Genomic DNA, 14247 nt, shown 5'->3' on the forward strand with positions numbered 1-14247 from the left:
TTGAAACTTATGATGGGCTAGGGTATTTTATTAAATATTAGATACGGGCAGGGCCGGGTCGGGTCAGGGCCTAAAAAAAAATTTTACTACGGGCCTGGGCCGAGCTTGATCAAAAAATTAACCATGAAGGTCTCTGCTATCCCTTCCCCGGAATTATACGTGCATAGACATTCGCCGCCTCAAACACCAACTGCTCCACCAAAATTTATGAAACCAAAATTTTTTTATTTTCTTTCATCCATATCTTTATCCCTGAATAATGTTGTAAAGGAACGCGTTCAAATTGAACGCGTTCCTAAAACGAAGTTCGTTTTTTGAAAAAAATAATGAACGACATTCCTTTTATTGTTGACGAACTTTGAAAAGGAACACGTTTGATTTTAAGTTCGTTTAATTTTAGAAAATCTTTTTTTATTTGAAAATAAAAAATATTAATTTAATGTTAATCCAATTTTTTTAAGAAATAATAGTTATTTTCTAATCAGCTGTTTCCTTTATCATATTTGAATTTTTTAACCAGCCAGAATATCATCTATAGATTAGCGTAAGCATGGATGTTGTTCAGAATCAGATACAATGGCCCAAATATAATAATACTTTACAGTAACATCATATCTTCAATAAAGCAATTCTATCCTTACCAAATGTAAAACGTGTACAAAAAGTACAATATCAGTTTCAAAATATTCAGTTCTAATTTAAAGAGATATTTGATTGTAATATTTATTATTTTATATAAACTAAGTATCCTAATAATTAATTTTAGATTGTTGTATTTTATTATTAAATTATGAAGATTATTATAATAGATATATAAAGTAAAAATCATAAATATTATATTATATAAATAGATATAAAATAGTTAATATCTTATAGAATTTATTTATTTTTAGTATGATTATTTTAAATTTCTTTATTATTTTTAAGTTTTTATCAAGGTTTTCATATTTTAATAGTTGAACACTATTAAAGTATTATGAACTTATATATTTTATAAATAATTAAATTTTATATGGTATATAAAAGTTTTTATATATTAAAAATTATAAGAATAATTTTTTTAATAAATAAAATTTATTTTATATTCACTTATAAAACCATTAATTTTAAACATAGCGGTGCTAATATATCGTCCTAAAAAATATATGGTATTTATTTATATTAAATTAGGTTTAAAAAAGTTTATTCATAAAGTTTTGAACGAATGTGAAAGCGTCTATAAACGTGAACTCGTTCCTTTTTTAAAAAAGAACTTGAACGTGAACGCGTTCAATTTTTGAATGCGAACACGTTAGATTTTTTTAGAACAGTTTACAGCACTATCTCTGAGGGGTCCTTTATAAAATTTAATACAGACTTGGGAAACTTCTTTATTTGGAAAAGTTGAAATAAATATGTACCGATTCGATTCTAAGGTTATAGAATGATTTTCACATATGACAGATTCCAATAATTGAATATAGAATAAAAACCTATTTGCAGTTTATTCAAGTTTTATTAATTTTTAGGAACAATAAATCTACAAAAATCTAATGTTTATTTTATCATTTTTTAAAAATTTTTTAAAATCTAGCTATTATTTTATTTTTAATATAAAAATGTATAAATATAAAATTTAAAAAAATATATATGAGATAAATAGAACAAAAAATATATTAATAAATAAACTTCTCCTGCGAGGAAAATATTATAGATTATATCATTGTTTTAAAAGTAATCAACAATTATTTGATTAAATAAAATATAATGATTAATTTATATAACTTTATTATGTAATTTATATATATTATAATTTTTATTTTTGAAAATAAATTTGTCATAATATATTATAGTTTTAAAATTTCACTTTTATATAATTTACATTTTAAAAACATTAATAATAATATTTTCTTCCTTTTTTAACACGTTAATATTCTATATTATCTTAAAAATATTGGAATAAGTACTCCATAAAAAAAATTAAAGAGGTACTATATTAGAATAACAGATGAAACTCCTTTTGAGAATTTCAATTTGGAATTTTGATTCTTTGATAATCTGTGGCTAAATGAACTATATGCCTCTTGAATAAAATAAACCATGTTTTGATATTAATATTTTACGTATTATTAAATGTAAAGAAATTTATTATACAAAAGTATAATTACATTTTAAAAGTAACTAGTTACATTGAAACTTACTTTATAAATAGATACATGTTTATATCATTAAGTTGAGAGATTTCAAGATTGATATAAATTATATAATAATAATTAATAAATTCAAAATGGAGCATTTTGAATTTTGAAAAAAATGGTGAACAAAGTTTAAATATACTTATAATAAATTGTAAATGGGGGGGGGGGGGATTTAAACGTATTTTTTTAGAAATTAAAAATAGTAATTAACAATTTCAAGGAAGGGGTGGAGGAGGAGGGGGGGTATTTTTTCTATTAATATTTATCATGTATATTAATCTTCTTATAATTGTGAGGTTCTTATTTTTTAAACATGATTTCAAATTAAATATAAGCCTAAGGTATTTCGTCAAATGTTCCAATTATGATTTAGAAAAATTTAAATATTCTAAGGCCACTTCCAAACACGACGTTTTTTCAAAGCGATAAATAACAAATTAAGCTTAATAGATGTGTGCTTCCAAACCAAACGATTTTTTCATGCATACGATTTTGCGATTATTTTAATAACAAACTAGCTTGATTTTTTTTATAAGTAATTTTTTTTATTCAATAAATGAAATGATTTTAGAGGAAATTTTGTATCTGAATTGATAAATTTTGTAGAAGATCATGACGATTTATGGAACCAATCTAATGATAATTATTCAAATAGATTATTAGTAGATGAACTATGGACTTTATGCGCTAAAAAGTAGAACAAGACTTTATATTGAAAAATTGACTATTTTATAATAATAATTTTTAATTAACAGACTTTTTAATTAGATACTATTTATTAGTAAGCATGGAATATGAATTTTAATAATTTATATCTTTATTTAAATAAAAAATTTTTTTTTTCCTTTATTATTTACCAGGCTTGATTCATCCCCAAATGTCTGTAAATTAAAATGGAAGAATTTGAGGGATTCAGAGAGAAGAAGTGTGAAGTGTTTTATTAAATAAGTAAAATAGGTAAAGTAAGTAAAAGTATATTTAATAGACAATATCACGTATATATATATAATGAATTCAATCCTTCAGGTTATGTAATTTACAAACGAAAAGTTAATATTATATTCAATTTAAATTCAATTTACAATTACATTTATATTACAGTTCTCCCCACTATAAATTGAATTCATCGTGATAACGTAATGGGGGTTTCGAAACTCTTTTTCAAGAGTTGTATTCTCATGTTCTGCCTTTTCCAATTCTTCGGTCAACGTAACGGGTATTTCCTTCTCTTGTGTATGTCCCTCAATTGATCTGCATGCTTGTTTTTAACGATCCCCTCTGATTCCACATCGTACAATATTGCTCTTTTTCGTTGTAACACTTTTCCTTCATGCCACCCTGCTGTCCTTTCGTTTGCTATCCAAACTTTTTGCTGCTCTACAAACTCCCGAGGTTCAACACTTCTATCTTTGTAGTACTTTTGTTTCCATAGAGCGTTTTCCATCCTTTCTCTCGTTGATAATTTCCACTGATCCAATGTCGTCCTAAGCGACCTTCCAAACATCATCTCGGCAGGAGATTTACCAGTAGTTGCATTGAGTACGGTGAGTAATTAAAACATTTGCTAAATTTAACTGGTCCGGAGTCTCACATCTCCTTCCAGCATAGAAACGCGTCTTTATCGTCCGGATATATCGTTCAGCCAAACCATTCGATTTGGGGCTATAAGAGGCCGATCTAAAATGTTTTATATTGTTTTTAAAAAGAAAAGTTTTGAATTCAGATCCAGTAAACTGAGTACCGTTATCTGAGACAATGTAGCGAGGTAACCCAAATCTAGCGAAATAATTACGCAGATTATTTATTACACTCGCCGAATTAATATGTGTTAAAATTGCAACTTCAACCCATTTGGTAAAAGCGTCTACGCAAATTAACCAATATTTTCCAAATACGGGGCCTGTCAAATCAATGTGTAATCGTTCCCAAGGTCGGGTAGGAATGTTCCAATTGTATAATGGCACTTCTTTAGCTCCCGGCCTTCCTTCTTGACAACTCTTACAACATTTAACAAAGTCTTCAACATCAGTATCGAGATTTGTCCAAAACACGTAATATCTACACAATGATTTCATCCCCACTATCCCAGGATGTCCTCGATGAATCACATATAAAACCTCCTTTTTTAAAATATCTGGAATAATAATTCTATCATTATAAAATAATAATCCTTCTTCGAACGAAATATTATCTTTAATCGAAATATATTTTTTTACAATCTCCGAATAATTATTTATATTATCATATACCAATGATTTTTTATTAATTTAATAATCTCTTTTAGGTTTATATCATTGCTCGTTTCACTTACGACTTTACTGCGTGTGAAAGATAAATCCTCTATTAAATTAATTTTTAATCCTCTGATTTCTTCTTCGAATTTTTTTGTAACTTCATTGGTTTTTGCTTTCTCTACCCCCAAACGGGACAGAGCATCGGCACATTTATTTTGATTACCTGGTCTATATATTATCTCATAATCATAATTTAATAGTTTCGTCGCCCACCGTATCAAACGGTTATTTGTTATTTTGTTAAGATCTCTTTTATCACCTAAAATATATTGTAATGGTTTATGATCAGTAACCAAGATAAAATGTCTTCCAAAAATATATTGATGAAACTTCTCGATAGCGAACATGATCGCCGAAGCCTCCCGATCAAATGTGGCATAATTCTTTTCAGCCGCCGAAAGTGTCCTCGATGCGTAAGCAATCGGTTTCTCCTGGCCAGTAAGAAATCGGTGTGCAATAACAGCTCCTAGACCATCTTCGGAAGAGTCACAAGAAATCACGACAGGGATATCGGCTGAATAAGGAATTATTGTATCTTCTTTTGACAATATATTTTTAACTTTAGTAAATATTTCATTTTCTTTAGCTGACCAAAACCAACCAACATTTTTACTCGTTAGTCGGTGTAAAGGCGCACAAATAGAATGCAAATTTTTAATAAATGCCTCATGATAATTCACTATTCCAAGAAATGAACGTAGTTCTTTAACATTGGAAGGTGTTTTAAATTTTTTTATAGCGCTAATCTTATCTTCTGTAGGGTGAATTCCGAAACTGTCAATAACATGACCTAAATAAGTGACTGACTTTTCTCCGATTTTAATTTTATCGGTCGTCGTGGTCAGTCCAGCCTTCTCAAATCTTCTTAATACTTCTTCCAAATTAACTATGTGATCGGAATTATTCTCACCTGCAATAATTATGTCGTCTAAAATACACTAACCATAGGAATTCCCTTTAATAGGTTTTTCATAAAGCGTTGGAATATTATCGGAGCGCTAGTCAAACCAAATAGAATTCTTTGGTATCGGTAATAACCGACATGTGTCGAAATTACTAAAAGGTCCCTACATTCTGGACTAACTCCGAATTGTAAAAATGCATCTCTTAAATCTATTGTTGAAAATATTTTACCACCCGCGATTTTATTTGTTAGGTCGACGAAAGTTGGTAGTAAATCGTTATCGATCGCTAGATATTTGTTGATTGTTAAACGAAAATCTCCGCATATCCGTACGGCACCGGATTTCTTTAAGATATTAACCGTTGGCGTAGCCCAAGTGATTGGAGTTATTGTTGGATCCACCTTCTCGATAACGCCTTCGTCTAAAAGTTTGTCCAACTCAGCTTCAATGGTTCGACGCAACGGAAAAGGAACTCTTCTTGCTGGTAATGCAATCGGTAACGTGTTCGGTTCTATTCGGATGACTGCCTTTTGCAGTTTGATTTCACCTAATTTTTTTTAAAAACTTGAGGGAATTTTGAAACAATCGTATATAAAGAGGGAATATTCATATTCATATTTATTTTATTAATACGAACTTCTTCCGGTAGTTTTATATCAAATTCTCTAATGAAAGGCATCCCAAAAATAAGGGAATTCTCCCCTTTAACTACCCAAATAAGTAAAAATTTCGAAATATTTTTTACTTTGACTTCTACGGTACATTTACCTAGTACTTCGATTTGGATATGATTATATCCCACTAATTTATAAGCCGGAGATAGTTGTGGTCTGCCAATACGATTCCAGGTGACCTCATCAATCACACTACACGCGGCGCCGGTATCAAACTCCATAGCTAGCTGCAACCCATTTATCTTCGCATCGATGGTAGCTTTATTTGAAAATGACAGGCGAGGTGTCCGTGGCAGAATCATTTGTATGGCATGGGTTCTACAATCTTTCGCTATGTGGTTTGCCTTACCGCAACGAAAGAATATCACTTTCTTTTGAATAGAGTTAGGTTTGATACTAGGTCTATAATTATTATTAGGAATATAATTGTTACTAAAGTGTTTATTATTATTGAATCTATTGACGTTAGTATAATTATTATTTCTAAAATAATTATTTTTCGAACCCTGTGTTGGCTTATTTTAATTATTTTATTAACTTCAGTCTGGGTTTCATTTTCCAACGAAGACAGCGCGATCGCTAAACGCACGGTCTCTTCAAAAGTAATATTGCCTTCGATATACTTTGACCGAAGTTCTTTGTCCAACTCAGGTAAGCCTACTCCTAGGATAAATATATCTCTTAAAAGTTCATCAAAAGGCGGTTTAAAATTACAAAGAGAACAAACAGTTTTAACCCTAATTGAAAAGTCAATAATCGTCTCATTACATCTTTTTAGCGTAAAAAAATTTTTCCTATTTACGAAAATGCTCGAACTATCCTTGAACACCAAATTTAAGCTTTTTATTAAAGTATCATAATTTATCATCTCTAAATTTATTGGAAAGTGAAAGTTCTTAATTTTGATAAGATTGTCTGTTCCGATATAGGCTAAAAGCAGGTCTTTTTTTGTATTTAAATCTATAATATTTATTACTTTATAAATTAACTCCAAGTTAAATAAGTAGTCCTGAATATTTACTTTTTCTTTGACGAATTCTGGAATATGGAATTTAATAGGAACTACTTCCATTGAGTCTTTAACTTTAATAGGGACTACTTCCATTGAATCTTCAACTTTAATAGGAGCTACTTCCATTGAGTCTTTTACTTTAAATTTAATAAATCAAATAAATCTTCTCTAAAAATCGTCGCCAATGAAGTGTTTTTTTAAATAAGTAAAATAGGTAAAGTAAGTAAAAGTATATTTAATACACAATATCACGTATATATATATAATGAATTCAATCCTTCAGGTTATGTAATTTACAAACGAAAAGTTAATATTATATTCAATTTAAATTCAATTTACAATTACATTTATATTACAAAGTGCATTCAGGGGATGCTGCAAAAGCTAACACTCCATGGAAATGGTATGATTCACTATCATTTCTTACTACTTCCACCACACCAAGAAAGACACTAAATAATATCACAGATAATATAGAGAATGTAAGACCTGTAAAAAGGGCTTGAGTAACAAAAGACCCAATGGAAAGATATTTTGACAAAATGTTAGAAATTGATAATGACCCAGATAGATTATGGTGCCTGTCTTTGGTTGATAATGTAAAGAAGGTGCAAAATGAAGTTAAGGACGCCATGAAAATTAATGTGCAAACTCTTATTTATAATTATATAAATAATATTATAGTAGAAAATGTTGATGTTTAAATAGTTATGTATTATTTTATAAGTTTAAATTAAAATAAATGATTTATATACACATACATAAGTGATTTATATACACATACATAAGTGATTTATATACACATACAAAAGTAATTTATTAATTTATATACACATACAAAAGTAATTTATTAATTTATATACACATACAAAAGTAATTTATTTATTTAATATATAATGAAATTAAACATATATTTAAGAATTAAAATAGTCTTTAAATAATTCTTTAATTTCTCTTGAATTAGAACTTGAAGCATTTAAAGATCTACTGATCCCTAAATTTTCAGTAATAGGTAAAATATTAGGTGTATATTCTATTTATCATAATCAATAATAATATTATGTAAAAGAGTAATTGTAGATATAATTTTATCAGCATTTTCAACTGAACACTCTATAGCTTTAGAAAGTAGGGCAAATTTAGCAGTAGCTATGCCAAATTTGCATTCAATGCACATTCTAGCACTACTTAATTTATAATTATAATATTTTTCTTCTGGGCTGGTATTCTTCGTAGGATAAGGTTTCATTAGATAATTTTTTAGTGGGAAGGCTAGATCAGCAATAATTACACGTGGAGCAATGTTATTATTTGGCATAGGTTTAGGAGGAGGAATATAAAGTGTTTGACTTTCTAATTCTAAAATAATTAAAAATTATTTATTACATTAAAAATTTACTTTGATATAAACTACTATTTCTGAAAGTGCCACCATCACTTTGTTTTCCATAAGATCCTACATCTATATATATAAATTTGCAATTACTATCTGCTAAACCAAGTAACACTATAGATTTGAAAGCTTTATAATTATAAAAAAGGGTTCCAGATTTTGCAGGACTTTTTATTCTTATGTGCTTACCATCCAATGAGCCAAGGCAGTTTGGAAATCCATGTTTTTCAAAATATTATTGGGCAATCTAAAAATATATTTATATCTAAATTTATAATACCTTCTCCCAATGTTCTCTAGTTGGAATTGGCATATGAATATCTTTTAAAGTTTTCCATATAGCATCACATACCTCTGGAATGATAGTAGCAATGCAACTTTTGCTTATTCTGCTACTATAAAATAGTTGTGAATAATTAAGGCCCGTTCTTAATTATCTTAAATGGTTTATATATATTAATAACTAAATATATTACCTTAAAGTAACAAATAATCTCTTTTCAGGAGATATAGTTGTTTTTGCATTTGTTTGCTTATGTATAATTTTATTTCAATTTTGTTAATTATATAATAGAAAACATTCCTAGATAATCCAAGATAGTGAAAGAATTGCGAATCATTTAAATTCTCATTTAAATTGATATAGATCATATACAGATCTCTTTCTTTATAAATTATACTTACTTTTCGTTTTTTTTTATAATGTCTCATAATAAAATATCTAGTTATAAGATTCATTTTAAAAAACTCAGCTGTAAAATATAAATCGTTGCTGTTTGGAAGTAAAAAATATTGCGAAAAACGTGCCTCGGAAAACGTTTTGAAAAAACGTCGTGTCTGGAAGTGGCCTAAGGGTTTCTTCCAAAGGAAATATTTAGTTAGAATAAAATGTGGTTTTGAGTCTACTTAAGGTGATTTTTCGAAGCCCGAACCTAAATGTCATGGATAATAATATCCCGATAAAAGATGAAAAGAAAGATATTGGGCATACATACTTAAAGATGAAGGCCGTGTCCTGGTTCGTTCGTCTTATTTTGTAAACTAAATTCTGTTTAGACGAGTCTATTGTGGTCATCCTATTTTTTTGCTATAAGTGTGATAAAAATTTAAATCGTCTCTTTATTTTTATTCTGTTTAAAGTAAGCTAAAAATATATTAAAATCAAATATCAGTTTCAATTTCTTGCTAGACCCAAAGATTTTAGAATTTCAATCAAATTTGAAGATCTTTTATTTTTTAAAAATTTTGTGTAACGATCTTCAAAGATCTTCATGATATTTATTTTTTTACCCCTTTATTAAAAACCCAGATGTTTTTTAATTTTATAATTATAATATTTCTTTTATGTTTTATACCTCTCCTCCTGCCTTGATGAAAATTGAAAAACATCTGGGCTTTTAATAAAGGGGTAAAAAAATAAATATCATGAAGATCTTTGAAGATCGTTACACAAAATTTTTAAAAAATAAAAGATCTTCAAATTTTACGATCTTCAAAGATCTTGCTCAAATTTTTGAGCTAGATCTCGCTCAAAAATCTTCAAAGAAGATCTTTTGTACAACTCTGATTTCAATCTAAGACGAGTTATATCTTTTCATATTTGTTATTTTCTTTCTAAAGTAAAATAAAACTAAAATTTTTTACTAGACCCAAAGGTTTTATAACTTCTTTCTAATATAAAAATACTTTTAAAGCAAACCAATGTTGTATGGTGATTCATTCATTTAAAGTGTATATACATAGGAGTCATAGGTAGCTCCATTATTTATCAATATATAAATGGACATTGATGTTATTTATAATTAGACGTGCAAACGATAAAATGGCTACACAGCTGGCTTCTATATAGATACTTTTAACTTCAAGGAATAAATGAATTCTCAAAGAAATAATGGCAATTCTTTCTAATAATAAAATCTTGAACTAAACTTATAAAAGATTAGTTGAATTTTCAAAATATTTTGATAGAGCGAGTCGAGAAAACTGAGCCAGCAATTTAACCCAATGAGTTGACAGCTGATAGGTTGGTCTCATGCCTGATCCATGACACAATAAGTTGATTAGGGTTTAAGGTCTTATTTATGCGCTCAAACTTACTCACCCCCTTTATAAAATCATTGCCATCAAATTCATTTTCAATCTGGCTGATTTTAAATTTTTTCATATTCACTAAAAATTGAAAAAATATTTTTCAAGACAAAAAAAAATAATTGAACGCATCCAAAAATGCTTCAACATTTTTCGGTCCGGTTAAATTAAATTATTGTCTGCTTCTTCTTATTTCTACATTCATGGCAACTAATCCTCATTCCAAAATCATACTTCAAAAGCATTTAAAAGGTAAAATTTTGTTATATCTATTATAATAAATTTATATAGAAATGCTTAAAAATCCAGAACCTGGGTTTTCAGTTGGTTTAGACAATGATGATAACATTTATTTATGGAACGTTATGATAGTTGGACCACCTGATACTTTATAGTATATTTTAATACTATTATAATTAAATAAACCTCAATACATATTCTACAGTGAAGGCGGATTTTTTAAAGCTCAATTGCAATTCCCAACAGAATATCCTATGAAACCCCCTAAGATGAAATTTCTATGTGAAATGTGGCATCCAAATGGTATAATTTTAATAAGATTAAAGTTATATTTGCAAAACACTGTAGTTTCTAAAGATGGAGATGTATGTATTTCAATATTACATGAGCCTGGGGAGGATTCGTACGGTTATGAGAAAGCAAGTGAACGGTGGCTTCCAGTTCATTCAGTAGAATCAATACTTCACAGTGTCATTTCACTTTTAGCAGATCCTAATACTGAATCTCCAGCAAATGTAGATGCAGCTGTAAGAAATATAAATTTAAGATAATATATTAAGTTCGTTGACATAATATTTTATTATAAAAAAATGTCATTATATGAGATAATTTTTAAAATAATAGCTACTTTATTTGTGATATACAACACTTTGAAATATTGACATATATAAAATTTATTGGATATATGTATATTATATCTAACTTATATATGAAGTTTAAAAGTGAACTGTTTAATGAAAAATTATACTCTATCAAGTTATTTAATTATATTAGAAACCTAATATATTTTGTAAACCAAATTTATTAATAATAATTAAGTAAATGATTAATTAAGGTGAGGAAAATAGAATTTAATCTTTCATGTTAGTCATTCTTAGTCCTAGTTGGAAATTTTTATATGCTTTTTGAAGGATATCTTGCCATTTAATTCTTTAAAAAATTTTTATAGTTTATTTAATAAAATAAAAAATTTTGCAATTAAATTCATGGCAGTTTAAGATGATATTCCTGATTTCAAGAGGTGTACTTATACCACCTTTTGGAGACCAATCTGATATTATGTTAATATAGGTTGATTACTAATTCCAAATCATGGAACTGTTTTTTTGTTATACATATTTAATATTTCCAGTGGGCTTATCTACTTTTTTTTATAGTATACCACCATTTATGACTATACCATAACTATAATAAGTCATTTAAAATAGACTATATATCAAATTCTAAATCTATAGTTAAATTCATCAAAATATATAAATATTTATAAATCATTTAGTTATAGTATAATCATTTTAAGCTTTGTTGTTCCAAAAGTATGTAGAAAGATAATAAAAATATCCCCAATAATCATTTTGTTTCATATAAATGTCAATCAGAATAACATGTCATTTTTCATCCTAACATATTTCAATTATTATTTTAAATAATGTCCATTTTTCAAATAATATGATTAATTGATATGCCAAAACTCTGGCCCATTAATTGCCTGGTCAGGCCTATTAAAAATTTTTCGCTACCCAGCACGTTAATTTTTAAAATTTGCCTAACCCATGGACCGGGCCTTGCATATCTCATGTCATTTTATTAAGGAGGCTAAATTCTCAGTATTGCAATTATACATTTTTCTAATGGTAATATATTAGATAAGAAGCTTTTCAAAAAAAATTCAAGTATTATTCCGTCAATCGAACACTACTTTAGGGAAACCATACAACTTATTTTAGATATCTTAGTTACCATAATTTATAGTAAGCGCGATTTGCTTAATTCATCGCTGCCTAATTTACAAAAGTAAGTAAATAATAGATATAATTTATAATGACTGAGCTATGCAATAAAACGAGTTACATCGCTCGCTATGATGAAATGAAATCATATGTTGCGATTCGCTTGAGCGAATATCGCTTACTATAAATGAAGAATTAATCTAAAATATATATTGTATTAAAATCATTTTTATAATTTTATTTTAATTTAGAAAGATTTTCGCGACAATTTTTTAGAATTTAAAAAACGTGTAAAGGAGTGCGTCCGTAAAAGTCAAGAATGCATAGACTAAAATCGTAACGTTTACATATCGAATCACGATAGTGCTAGCAATAATGTCGATAAAATATGTTTAAATTAATAAACACATACCATTTTATTTTTAATCCATTTTGGACCTCCCTTTCCGATACACTAAATTCAAAAGGATTGTCTTCAAGTGATATTAATAAAGATACATTTTAACTAACAATTTACTTAAACTATCGCGATATTTTATTTACAACTATAACAATTAGAATTTAAAACGATTCAAACTAATGATTTTTAACAAAAAATTTTTTAAAATCTATCTTGTCATCTAGGCAATATTTAGTGCTCTTTATGATGATAAATAAATCCCGATTAGATTTATTATTGTACCCATTAAATTTTACATAAAATTATATGGATACTCTTCCCATAATCGTTTATAAAAAATTTACATTATTAAATATAATGAGAGTATTATGTTTTTTCCAATTTTATTTATTTTGAAATGCATACACCCAATAAAGTTTTGTCTTGGTGAAGAAATTTAATATGTTTTAACAGTTATTAAAATTCAAATGCAGATACATTTTTATTATACTTATGTAAGGTTTGCATAATGCTTAATTTCCGATTCTATTGAAATTTGAATTTAGATGTAATTTAAAAAATTGACTAAGCTGATATCACATCAATATACAGATATATAATTAAATGAATATAAATAATTGTTATATTTTAATATAAAAACATACTTAAAATGATATCATTACCCCCTTTATAGAAATTTTTTACCAAACTATTTCTGCCGGGGCACTTGACGGCAAAATGGTTATATTTAATAAATAACAACTTTATATTGGTAATCATTAAATATATTAAAATTCTGACACTCATTTAAAAAACTTACTCAAAATTTGATAAGTATTAAAACTTAATATTTATATTAGGGTTGACAAATTGTGATTTTTTTTGAAAAAATCATTAAATCGCGATTTAAACCAAATACTAATATTTCAAATAGAGAAGTTACAGATTTAAATTGAAAAAAATACATCATAATTTTTTTTAAATTTTAATAACATTTCTTTTTATGTTAATGCTTCTGGAGATCCGGTCAGCATGAGCTAATTTGATATTTTGTCAAATGAAAAGCCGACTGTCAGTCAAATATTCAATGATGTGCAAACTCTTTAAAGAAATTTTAACTAATCGATATCAGTGAGTCGGTTCATTTTCAAAAACGAATAATATTATGAATATCGTTAAATAAAACTGTTAAACAAATATAAAATTTTATTTTTTTGACTAATATAATAATGGTGGTTTTATTATTTTTAATTTAGCTACTGTTATTTACCAATCGGGTGCCCTGATGCATCAGCCAAATTAAAATATTCCTTAATACTCTTAATTTAAAATAAACTTGAATGTGGCAATTGTTTAGT

At 27.3% G+C, this 14247-nt stretch overlaps 1 protein-coding gene across 1 annotated transcript; it reads left to right on the top strand.

Moving 5' to 3' along the window:
- The first annotated feature begins 10689 nt into the window (after positions 1-10689).
- On the top strand, positions 10690-13350 carry LOC135923468 (probable ubiquitin-conjugating enzyme E2 7). The gene is made up of 5 exons (XM_065458227.1): positions 10690-10795; positions 10835-10937; positions 10989-11086; positions 11132-11310; positions 12762-13350. The coding sequence occupies exons 1-5, from the start codon at positions 10747-10749 to the stop codon at positions 12840-12842; spliced, it is 510 nt and encodes a 169-aa protein (XP_065314299.1). The 5' UTR covers positions 10690-10746; the 3' UTR covers positions 12843-13350.
- Positions 13351-14247: the final 897 nt, after the last annotated feature.

This window comes from Gordionus sp. m RMFG-2023, chromosome 2 (assembly GCF_954871325.1).
Source record: "Gordionus sp. m RMFG-2023 chromosome 2, tfGorSpeb1-WG-v2, whole genome shotgun sequence".
Taxonomy (NCBI): domain Eukaryota; kingdom Metazoa; phylum Nematomorpha; class Gordioida; order Chordodea; family Parachordodidae; genus Gordionus; species Gordionus sp. m RMFG-2023.